Below are 10,996 nucleotides of genomic sequence, written 5' to 3' on the forward strand. Positions count from 1 at the left end.
CGCTTCTGACGTCCCCTCTGACGTCACGCCCCCCCACGCTGTTCCACCTCCTGACGTCAGCGGGCGCCCCCCACGCCGTGACGTCACACAGCGCGGGGCCGGCTCAGAGCGGCGCAGGTTCGGAAGGGGCCGAGCGCAGCCGAAGGGAACCGAAAGGAGCCGAAGGGTGACGGAAACAGCCGAAGGGAGCCGAGAGCGCGGCCGAGCGGGCGGGGGGCGCGTTGCTATGGCAGTGGGGAGGGCCCGGCCGAAGCGGGCCGGGCCGGGGCCGGGTTAACGGCGGAGGGCCGCGGAGCCCCCCCCACCCCTCGCCCCTTCCCCTAAACACGGCGCCATGCTGATCAAGGAGTACCACATCCTGCTGCCCATGAGCCTGGAGGAGTACCAGGTAGCGCAGCTCTACATGATCCAGGTGCGGATGGGGCCTGGGCTGCGGCCCGGCGGGGGGGGGGGGTCGTGTGGGGCCCGGGATCGTGTGGAGCCGTGGGGGGTGCAGGAATGTGGGGCTTAGGGTGGAGGTCAGCGGGTTCGAGGCTGAGGGATATGGGGGTCAATGTGGAGCTTGGGGGGTTGAGGATGGTCTGGGGGATGGAGGCGTCTCTTATGGAGTCTGGGGGAGTGCAGGAGGATGAGGCAGAAAGTGAGGGTTAGGGCTGAGCTGGGGGTATGGGGAGCTATGGAACTATGGGGCTGAGAGAGAGGGGGTTGGGGTGATTCAGAGCTGGAGGGGGCTGTTTCTGGGTAGTATGGAGCTTGGGGGTTGTATGCGGTCCTGGGAGTTGTGTGGGAGCCCAGGGCTGAGGGTGGAGATTTGAGGCTGAGAGGTATGGGGTGAGAAGGGGTTGAGGGTGGGGGTCAGCGTGTTGTGGGATCGGAGATCTGAAGTGGTGGGGGCTAAGAGTAATAGGGATACGAGGGCAATATGGAGCCTGAGGGGTGCAGGGATGCAGGGTTGGGGGCTGAGGAGGGTGCGGGGTTGGGGGCTTGGAGTTGTTGTGGAAATAGAATGTGGAGGCATGGGGCTGAGCCTGTTTCTCAGAGTGCAGAGTGGGGGTCTTGGGAATAGCTATGGGGCTGAGGTGGGGGTGCAGGGTGAGGAATGGGGTGTGGGGGGGTGGCGTTAGATGCCTGGTAAGATGCCAGGGTTTGGGGTGCTGGAGCTCAGCTCACCCTCACCCTGCAGAAGAAAAGCCGTGAGGAATCCAGCGGCGAGGGCAGCGGGGTGGAGATCCTGGCAAACCGCCCCTACAGCGATGGCCCCGGTGGCAGCGGGCAGTACACCCATAAGATCTACCATGTGGGCTCCCACATCCCCAGCTGGTTTCGGGCCCTGCTGCCTAAAGCTGCTCTGCAGGTGGAGGAGGAGTCCTGGAACGCATACCCCTACACCCGCACCAGGTGGGACCCCATAGGAATGTAGGTTTGGGGGCTGTCCGCTGGGCTCAGCCTCATCCCCATGCTTCCTGTAGGTACACCTGTCCCTTTGTGGAGAAGTTCTCCATCGAGATTGAGACGTACTACCGGCCAGATGCCGGCCAGCAGACCAATATCTTCAATCTGAGTGCTGCTGAGAAGAGGCAGAGGATCTTAGGTGCGTGCAGCGGGGGCAGGAGGCAGGATCTGGGGCTTTCTCTGCTAACCTTGTGCTTTAGGGACAGGTTAAGTTATCCTTGGAGGGGAAAGTGCCCGTACCCTGAGCTCCCTGCCCAGTCCTGAGGATCAGCTGGAGGCAGGGAGCTAAGGAATTGTGTCCCCATTTTGTCTTCTGCTTCTCCTGCCCCCCAGGACTCTGCACAGTGTCGTTCCCGTTCCCAGCCCCCCTATGCTGGGTACCTGGGGCAGACTGTTCCCCCCAGGGACACGTTTGTCCCCCTGTTGCTGCCTGTTCCCATTCCTGGCAGTGTCGACACGGTTGTTTTGGGCGCTGGAGCGCAGCGCGTCATGCTCTCCTCCTAAAATGGAGGCCTAAAATAGGCACTCGGAGGAAATGATTCATCTGACCTATTTCTCTCATTGGCTCTCACAGCATTGGGGATGTCCGGCTGGGATGCTGGTGGCACGGCCAAGGCGGAAGACAAATTTTGTCCCTGCTGCCATGACCAGCAGGCAGTGAGCAGAGTTCTGAGCTGCCTTGTTTGGCCTTGTCCTCTGCATCCCACCCCCACCCCCCCGTGCCCCTGGGGTCACTGCTGTCGTTCTCCAGCTGCCAAATCCCCATGCTAATGCGCCTATGTGTGTCAGCCCAGCTCTTAGCCTCACCACCCCCCCGCCTCCACCTCTTGCTGCTGCTCCTTGAGGCAGCGGTTCTGGCCCCCGTGTAAGCACAGAGGCTCAAGGAGACAGAGGGGTGTCCCACCCTGAGCACACAATGTGTGGTAATGATTTGCTGCCAGGCTTTTTCCTCACCTTTTTCTCCTTCTACCCCAGACACCATTGACATTGTGCGTGATCCCATCTCCCCTGGGGAGTATAAACCTGAGGAGGACCCCAAACTCTACCGCTCAGCCAAGACAGGCCGGGGCCCGCTGGGGGATAACTGGTTGGAGGCAGCCAGCAGCGGGCCGCTGATGTGTGCCTACAAGCTGTGCAAGGTGGAGTTCCGCTACTGGGGGATGCAGTCCAAGATTGAGCAGTTCATCCACGATGTTGGTGAGCGTGGGGCGATGGCGGTGAGCCCAAGCCCTGTGGGGATGGTGGGTTTTTGGTAGGTGGGGGCCGTGCCTTGCTCACTCCCCCTGCTTCAGGCTTGCGCAAAGTCATGCTGCGTGCACACCGCCAGGCTTGGTGCTGGCAGGATGAGTGGACTGACCTGACCATGGAGGACATCCGGCAGCTGGAGGAGGAGACGGCGCGGATGCTGGCGCAGAAAATGGCCAAGTGTGGTGAGGCTGAGGAGCCCTCCACTGCCGGGCCCTGCCCTGAGGGGCGGCCAGAGCCAGGAGGTGCCAGCGGGCAGGAGGGCACCGAGGCTCAGGGCACTGCCGACATCTCCCCCGATGACAGCTTTGCCAAGCAGTGGTCCACATCTTCACGTTCTTCCTACTCTTCTCAGCACGGAGGTGAGAACGGGAGGAATGTGGGACCCCAGGGTCCTGTGGCTGCTGATTGTTTCTAACAGAGATGCATCAGGACCCTTCTTTCCTGCCCTAGTGGGTGGCTTTGAGTGTCTCAAAGCTCTTGGTGGCTCTGGGTGCATGAGCAGTACTGTTGGGCAGGAGTAGGGGCTTGCTGCCTTCAGTGCTGACCCTGTGCTGCTGGCAGGTGGGGTGTCTCCTCAGAGCCTGTCTGAGTGGCGGATGCAGAACATCGCCCGTGACTCCGAGAACAGCTCCGAAGAGGAGTTCTTTGATGCCTATGGTATGGCAGAGCAGCCCTGCAGCACAGCAATGTGCTACATCTGCCCTGTTGGGTTCTGGTGGGGCACAGGGGCATGGGCTGACCCACAGCTCCCTCCCTGCCACCACAGAGGATCTGTCTGACAGCGATGAGGTCTTTGCCAAAGAGATGACCAAGTGGAGCTCCAATGACTTCTTGGACACGCTGGAGCGGCCAGCAGAGCTGGATGAGAATCTGGGTGAGCAGGATGCGTGCAGTCTACCCGAACCCTGCGTGGACACCCCAGCTTGCTCACCACTGATGTGTGCTTGCAGGGGAGGGACCCAGCACCTCCAGAACAGATGGCAAAGAACAGCCAGCATCCAGCTTCACTGAGGTGTGTGAGCCGTTCACCCCATCCCTTGTAGCCCCTGGCCGGGTCCCTGGCATGGGAGCAGACAGGAGTGCTCTCCTCCTGCAGGGCAGCTCAGCTGAGAGCACGGCGCAGGCGTGCCGGATCCACGTGCTCTTCCTCATCCTCCACAGTGGCAACATCCTGGATCAGGGAGGGGGAGAACTGGGCTCCAAGCAGGCGGATGTGCAGACGTTGGCTGCCACCTTTGATGCTGTCACCCGTGTCCACTTCCCCGAGGCACTGGGACATGTGGCATTGCGCCTGGTGCCCTGCCCGCCCATCTGTGCCGCTGCCTATGCATTGGTCTCCAAGTGAGGATGGAGAGGGGTGACCCCACGCAAGGCACCCCCAGGAGGGAGGTGGTGGGCTCAGGGAGGGGTTTCCCAGAGAAGTGAGCATTGCGGGATGGATTGGGGAACATGGGGCAGCCCCGCTGACCCATCCTCATGTCTCCCCAAGGCTCAGCCCTTACAGCCATGACCGGGACAGCCTATCCAGCAGTCAGGACCACATCCCACTGGCGGCTCTCCCGCTGCTGGCCACCTCCTCAGGGAGCTACCAGCATGCTGTGGGCAATGTCATCACCCGTGCCAACCAGGCCTATGCCGCCTTCCTGCACTCTGCTGAGGGCACCGGCTTCTGTGGCCAGGTGAGAGGGGTAGGGGTGTTGGGGGAGGCTTTGCCCTGGATTCTGGCTGGGCATTGACTCCCACTGGGATGGTTTTTGTGCTGTCTGCAGGTGGTGCTGCTTGGGGACTGTGTGGGAGGCATCCTGGGCTTCGATGCGCTGTGCCAAAGCCGGGCAGGTGCTGGGGGCAGCCGGAGCAGCAGCCGCCGTGGCAGCCTGGTGGGTCCCTCTGATTTTAGAACTACCAACCAGCTTGACAGCATCTGGCTGCTCGCTGATTCTTCTTGTCCACCTGCAGAGCACAGAGCCTGTCTCCCCTGAACTGTGCGGCACACGGGACCCACTAGCCGATGGGGTGGACACAGCAGTGGGCCAGGGCAGCCCTGAGCCAGGGGACAGCCAGCATCAAGGTTCTTCGTGCAGGTGAGAGCAAGGGACCTGTGGGAGAGCCAGCACCCTCCATACAAACTTTGTGCTTTATGTGAACAATGAATTCCCCATCTGTGCCTGGAGGAAGCATTGCACAGGTGCAGCAGTGCCGTGCTTGGGCTCCCCTGCTCCCAGCAGCTCCTCTGGGCTACATGGGCTGCAGTGGGCACAGCACTGCCATTCCTGTGCCCACTGGCTCTGCTGTTGCAGCCCACAGCCTGGCGATGCCCCACTGGAGGCAGAGGCACCACGGAACAGTGCTGCAGCACAGGATGGGGCAGAGAGCACCAGCACCCGCCTTGACTTTAAGGTATCCGGCTTCTTCCTCTTCGGCTCCCCGCTGGGGCTGGTGCTCGCGCTGCGCAAGACCGTCATGCCTGCTCTGGATGGTGAGGAGCCCCGTCGGCTGTGGCACAAGCCCCCACGCCTCCGTGTGGGGCTCAAGCCCTTGTCCTCAATCATGCTCCCTCCTGCTTGAGCCCCCTTGGACCTTCCCAGATGGCTCTGCTTGGGTTTTTTGCACTGTGGCTGTATGCATCTCAGTACTGGCGCATGCCTTGAGCATCCCCTCTGTGCCACTGGTCTCCTGGCTTTGTCTCTTTGTCCTCTCCTCCTGCTGGGTCCTGCTTTCAACTCCCTGTGCCCTCAGCCCTCCTGACTGTATGTCACCCTGCCCTGACCCGTATCTCTCCCCCAGTGGCCCAGCTGCGTCCTGCCTGTGAGCAGATCTACAACCTCTTCCACGCTGCCGACCCCTGTGCCTCCCGCCTGGAGCCCCTCCTGGCCAAAGCCTTCCATGCTGTGCCACCGCTCAGCGTGCCCCGCTACCAGAAGTACCCTCTGGGTGACGGCACCTCCTCACTGCTGGGTGAGTGGCCTTGGGGGCTAGCATCCCCATAGTGGGGGGCTATGGGTGGCCTGACTCAGCGCTGTCTGCAGCGGAGGCCCTGCAGATGCACTCTGCCCTCTTCCTGCCTGAGGTGGACATGGCTGCTCCCCCCACTCCCACCGGCAGCTTTGGGGGGGGTTTCTGGAAAGGAAGCGAGCCAGGAGACCCCCCTACGCCTGCCAGCACCAGCGAAGTCGTCAAGAGTGAGTGCCGTCACCACCATCCATAGGCACAAGGGACTGGAGTGGCTTGAGCCCCCAAAATGGGGCCAGGCCGTGGGGTGAGGCCCAGGGATGGACTAATCCGAGCTCTCTGTGCAGTCCTGGAGCGCTGGTGGGGCCTGAAGCGCATCGACTACTCTCTGTACTGCCCTGATGCACTGACTGCCTTCCCCACCATCACCCTGCCTCACCTCTTCCACGCCAGCTACTGGGAATCCTCCGATGTGGTGGCCTTCATCCTGCGCCAGGTAGGGCACGTGTGGCAGGGCGGGCAGCGTGCTCAGCCAGCTCGGGCTGAGCTGTGCAGCATCCCCTGGCCAGGTGATGGAGAAGGAGGGCCCGCAGCCGGCTGAGAGCGAGGAGAGCTCCATCTACAGCCCAGCATTCCCTCGGGAGAAGTGGCAGCGCAAACGCACCCAAGTGAAGATCCGGGTATGACCCTAGGGCTGCATCGGGCTCCAGCTGTCCCCAGGTGCTGTGGGGTGATGCAGCCAGGAGGGTTTGCTCCCATCCTGGTGGGCTCCACATGCTGCTTCTGGGGGGGCTTTTCTGGTTTCCACCTGCTGCTGAGCCCTGTGTGTCCCTGCAGAACGTAGCAGCCAACCACCGGGCCAGCGACGTCATCGTCTGTGAGGGCAAAGCACAGGTCCTCAGCGGGCGCTTCATGTATGGCCCCCTGGATGTGGTGACATTGACAGGAGAGAAGGTACTGTTGGGACATCCCCGGGGCCCTGGTGAATGGCAGGGATCAGTGCTGGTGTTAACTGCACCTAAATGGAAGGGCTGTAGGGACCAGGACTCCATAGGACCTTGTGGGACGGTGGGAAAGGTTAGTGATGGCTTACAGACTGTTACCGTGGTCTTTTTGCCCTTACTCAGGTGGACATCTACATCATGACGCAGCCACTGTCGGGGAAGTGGCTGTACTATGGCACGGAGGTGACGAGTGGCAGTGGACGCCTGACCTTCACCATCCCTCAGGACAAGGCCCTGGCCATCGGCATCTACCCTGTGCGCATGGTGGTCAGGTGAGATGTTGGCTGTATGCTTCTGGTGGTGTCACCTCAGCCACTTCCCCTCCAGTGGGCTGAGGGAGGTGACAGAGCCCGTACTGAGCCTCACTGCTGTCCCATCCCAGGGGGGACCACAGCTATGCAGAGGCGTATCTGACCGTGGTGGCCCGGGGCACTGAGTCAGTGGTGTTCAGCATCGATGGTTCCTTCACTGCCAGCGTCTCCATCATGGGCAGTGACCCCAAAGTGCGGGCAGGAGCTGTCGATGTCGTACGGTAAGTGCTCTTCATACAAGGACAGCCAGCTTTATGCAATGACAACCCCATGGGAGCACCAGATCCAGCCCAGGGTGTCCTGCTGTTTTGCAACCTGCTCAGTTAAGTTGGGAGGTTCTTGGTGGCTTCCAACCCACTTTTCAGGTGGTGACAATGTGTATCATATGTGCCCTGCTGTACCAGGCACTGGCAGGACTCGGGTTACATGATCATCTATGTGACGGGGCGCCCCGACATGCAGAAGCACCGCGTGGTGGCCTGGCTCACCCAGCACAACTTCCCCCACGGTGCCGTCTCCTTCTGCGATGGACTCACCCACGACCCCCTCCGGCAGAAAGCAGCCTTCCTGCAGAGCCTGCGCTCCGAGGTGAGGCTGGGACACTGATCCCAGGGGGGTGGGGAGGCTCTGTCCCCACCTTCATGCTCCTCTCCTTGTGCAGGCAGAGATCACCATCGTCGCTGGCTACGGATCCACCAAGGACGTCTCAGTCTACAGCTCCCTGGGGCTGGCACCGGCACACATCTACATCGTGGGTCGTGCTGTCAAGAAGTTCATTAACCAATGCCAGGTAGGGCAACAGGGCTGGGGCTGCTAGAGCGGTGCCATGCCCTCACTGGGGTCTCACGCTGTCCCCGTGTCTCACAGTTCCTGTCTGAGGGCTACGTGGCTCACCTGGCCCAGCTGGAGGCCGCTGCCCTGGTGCACTCCCCCAAAGGACCCCCCCGGCCTGTGCTGGGCAAAGGCACCTACGGCTGCCCAGCACCCGTTGATTTCCTCCGCAAGCAGAGCCAGCTCCTGCGCTCACGGGGCTCCAGCCAGGCAGAGCGTGACGGGGGCCCCCTGCCTGCCCGTGTCAAGCCCCGCAGTGTCAGCCTCAAGCTGGAGGGTGAGGAGTGAGCCCCTGCCATTTTGCCCCCTCCCAGCCACAACCTTCGTTTCCCATCGCGGAGTTGGAGCTGAGGGTGAGGAAGGTGCTGCACTCTGAAACTGCAGGGCACAGCCACATTGCTCTGAGCCACCCCGGGGGCTGGAATGACCCCCCTGGGTCCCACCTGCTGCCCCCCAGCTCTGCCTCTACCCAGCTGCCCCCATCCCTGCTGGCAGTGCCCAGCCAGCTCTGAGGTTTGGGGTGCTGCCCCATGTCCCATTCACCTTTCTCTGCCCTAGTGGTGGTGGGGCAGGCACAGAGCCCCCTCCCTACACCCTTGTATTTATTTCTGTTCAGAGTTGTGGGGGGCGAGGGAAGGGCTGAGATTAAAACAAAAAACAACAGCAACAAAACAAACCGTTCCTCTGTTCTGTTTGTTTCATTGTGAAATAAAGCGATGTAATGCAGAGCTGCTGGGGCTGCCTGTCTGCTCTGTACCCCACAGCCTCAGCGTGATGCAGGTGCCTCACAGAGGGTGGTAGCACCCAACTGCTCATATTTACCCTTTGGTTTTACTTGGTTATCTCCAACACAGCACTTGTTCTACACGCCCAGATGTCTTTCTTTGACGAGTTTTACTTGTGTTTATCTCGGTATAGCATGATCACAGCTTTATATACGCAGTGGAAACAAAAAGCAGTTCAGATAAAAAGTCAACGGCTCTGCTGCGATGCAGTACAGAGGAAATGCAGCCGCAAGCCTTTGCGAAGTGGCAATGCAGGATGTGGCACAGAAGGGCTGGAGATTGGGCACAGCCTCGGCATTGGAGCTCTCGCAGCCATTCATGGGCTCACCTAGACCCACACAGCACGGCTCGGCCCAAAAGGATAAAAACCAAACATGGAATATAAAGCAGCGTGGAACAGCGTCGGCCTGGCCACGTTTCCTCCACTGGCTTTCCCACTGTTGTGCCACTGGGCGCAGTCTGGGGCTCACTGAGGAGATCCACTCTTCTATTGCCATCCAATGGTCCAGCACTCAACCCTACGCCTTCAGCGCTGAACTCCCCCGCGCCTTCAGATAAACGTTGTATTAAACATTAATAAACACGGAGAACCATTCCACATGTGGAATATCTAACAGAACCTGGCAGGCTCTACTGGGAGAAGATGCCCTTGAAGCGGATCTTGTCCTCTGCATCTTTCTGGCGCAGCCGTGCCTCCAGGCTGCGCAGCTCCTTGCTGACCACGGGGCGCAGCGACGGGTCCAGTGCCAGCACCTTGGCGAAGTCAGCGTGTGCTTCAGCCACGTTCCATACGGCCGCATGAGCTTTGCCCCGCTTGAAATAGGCCTTGACGTTGTCTGCAGGGAGGGAAACATCAGCTGGAGAGCACGCAGGCCTCCCTGGTGCAGCGTGCAGCCAGCACGGCTCCTTACCCTCGTACTTGTTGAGGATGGAGGAGCAGTGGTCCAGCACCTCGTAGTACTCCTCATTCTGCAGCTTGCACTGGCAGTAATTCAACAGCAGGGGGGTGATCTTCTGGTCCAGCTCGATCCAGTCTGGAGAGCCGGGTTGCTCCTGCGGGATGGGAGGGCACAGTGAGCCCCAGTGCTGATAGAAGGACGGCGGGATCCCAAGCAATGGAGGAGCCCACCTTCATCTGCAGGTTCTTGAGGCAGGCGATGGCGTCGTAGTACTTGGTGGCTGCCTCCTGCACCTTGCCCTGCCTGTACAGCTCATTGCCCTCCTGGTGGATCACAGGCACAGCCTGCAGCTTCTCCTCATCCGTCATGGCCCAGGGGTCCTGCTGGTAGGAGCCGGGCTCCTCCACCTGCACATACACAGTCAATGGCAGCCGTGGGGCAGAGCCCATCAGTGCCGTGACCCCGGGGCCCAGCTCACCTTGAGCACCTCGATGTCGAAGATGAGGGGCTGGGGGTTCTTCTGCAGCTCGTCCAGGTCGGGGTACCCCAAGGAGTAGTGCTCGTGCAGCTGGGCGATGCTGCAGCAGTGCCGCTGCCCCTCCAGGGGGTCCTTCCCCGCCGCGATGTTGCGCAGGCTCTTGGCCACCAGGGGGTACAGCACCACGTGCTGGGGGCGAGGGGGCTCTGAGACCACGCCCACTGCGCCAAGCCACGCCCACAAACAGCCAAACCACGCCCCCATAACACAAAGCCACGCCCACAAACAGCCAAACCACGCCCCCACCGCACAAAGCCCCGCCCACAAACAACTAAGCCCCGCCCCCATCCGTACAAAGCCAGGCCCAGAACAGTCAGACCACGCCCACACCACAAAGCCCCGCCCACAAACAGCCAAACCACGCCCCCACACGCGCAAAGCCCCGCCCACAAACCAGCCAAGCCCCGCCCCCAGTATAAAAGCCCCGCCCCCTCGTGCCGCACCTTGGTGTCGCAGCGGAAGCGGGCGCGCTCCCCGGGCCGCATGGTGCGCAGTATGGCCTCCCACACCGGCAGCTTGAACTTCTTGCCGGCGATCAGCTCCATGGGCTTCCCCCGCGCCCGGCTGTCATCCAGCACCGCCTCCTCGGGGCCGCACCGCAGCGTCCGGTAGTGGAACGTGGCCTGAGTGTAGGCCGAGCGTCACCGTGGCCACCGGCTCCGCTCCACCCCCCCCCCCTATCCCGTCCCGTGTCCCGGCGCTGACCTTGGTGCCGTCGCGGAATTCCGTTGGCGGCCCGGTGCCCTCCCGCAGCACCTCCTTGTACACGCCGTCCGCCCGCAGCTGCTCCGCCATCGTCCGTCGCCTCCGCCCGCCCTGCGGCCGCTTCCGGAGCGCTACGGCCGCCCCACAGCGCCCCCTGGCGGCGGGAGGTGCGAGCGGCTCCTCCCAGCGGGAAGGCCCGGCCCCGCACGGCGACCGGTCCCGGCACCGACACACGGGGCAGAGCGGAGCCGGACACAGCTCCGTGCCCACCGCC

At 61.8% G+C, this 10,996-nt stretch overlaps 2 protein-coding genes across 3 annotated transcripts; one reads left to right on the top strand and one right to left on the bottom strand.

Moving 5' to 3' along the window:
* Positions 1-85: 85 nt before the first annotated feature.
* On the top strand, positions 86-8,523 carry PITPNM1 (phosphatidylinositol transfer protein membrane associated 1). Of its 2 annotated transcripts, none has more exons than XM_015863102.3 (23): positions 86-412; positions 1,184-1,398; positions 1,470-1,591; positions 2,428-2,649; positions 2,745-3,059; positions 3,262-3,357; positions 3,467-3,574; positions 3,651-3,712; positions 3,797-4,041; positions 4,190-4,379; positions 4,470-4,577; positions 4,657-4,781; positions 4,998-5,176; positions 5,485-5,655; positions 5,727-5,879; positions 5,997-6,145; positions 6,219-6,329; positions 6,487-6,603; positions 6,777-6,925; positions 7,036-7,185; positions 7,369-7,552; positions 7,626-7,754; positions 7,832-8,523. In XM_015863102.3, the coding sequence occupies exons 1-23, from the start codon at positions 335-337 to the stop codon at positions 8,081-8,083; spliced, it is 3,630 nt and encodes a 1,209-aa protein (XP_015718588.2). In that variant the 5' UTR covers positions 86-334; the 3' UTR covers positions 8,084-8,523. The 2 variants fall into 2 exon arrangements, with proteins under 2 accessions (XP_015718588.2, XP_085404051.1); XM_085547925.1 differs by having other exon boundaries at positions 219-412; positions 3,862-4,041.
* Positions 8,524-8,670: 147 nt separating this feature from the next.
* On the bottom strand, positions 8,671-10,841 carry AIP (AHR interacting HSP90 co-chaperone). The gene is made up of 6 exons (XM_015863082.3): positions 10,723-10,841; positions 10,461-10,640; positions 9,958-10,146; positions 9,710-9,886; positions 9,492-9,633; positions 8,671-9,416 (listed from the first exon to the last, which is right to left on the bottom strand). The coding sequence occupies exons 1-6, from the start codon at positions 10,810-10,812 to the stop codon at positions 9,211-9,213; spliced, it is 984 nt and encodes a 327-aa protein (XP_015718568.1). The 5' UTR covers positions 10,813-10,841; the 3' UTR covers positions 8,671-9,210.
* Between the last annotated feature and the right edge of the window lie 155 nt (positions 10,842-10,996).

The sequence above is a fragment of the Coturnix japonica genome, chromosome 5 (genome assembly GCF_054131305.1).
Source record: "Coturnix japonica strain WE chromosome 5, WE-NBRP24, whole genome shotgun sequence".
Classification (NCBI taxonomy): domain Eukaryota; kingdom Metazoa; phylum Chordata; class Aves; order Galliformes; family Phasianidae; genus Coturnix; species Coturnix japonica.

What these genes read in the sequence shown, in the direction of transcription:
- PITPNM1 (XM_015863102.3), top strand. Translation starts at nt 335, where the DNA reads ATGCTGATCAAGGAGTACCACATCCTGCTGCCCATGAGCCTGGAGGAG. An exon ending in GGAGTTCTTTGATGCCTATG is followed by an intron (nt 3,358 to 3,466) that starts GTATGGCAGAGC and finishes CTGCCACCACAG; the next exon opens with AGGATCTGTCTGACAGCGAT. An exon ending in TGGCCTTCATCCTGCGCCAG is followed by an intron (nt 6,146 to 6,218) that starts GTAGGGCACGTG and finishes TCCCCTGGCCAG; the next exon opens with GTGATGGAGAAGGAGGGCCC.
- AIP (XM_015863082.3), bottom strand. Translation starts at nt 10,812, where the DNA reads ATGGCGGAGCAGCTGCGGGCGGACGGCGTGTACAAGGAGGTGCTGCGG. An exon ending in GCTTCCGCTGCGACACCAAG is followed by an intron (nt 10,147 to 10,460) that starts GTGCGGCACGAG and finishes CCTCGCCCCCAG; the next exon opens with CACGTGGTGCTGTACCCCCT. An exon ending in TCAAGAACCTGCAGATGAAG is followed by an intron (nt 9,634 to 9,709) that starts GTGGGCTCCTCC and finishes CCCATCCCGCAG; the next exon opens with GAGCAACCCGGCTCTCCAGA.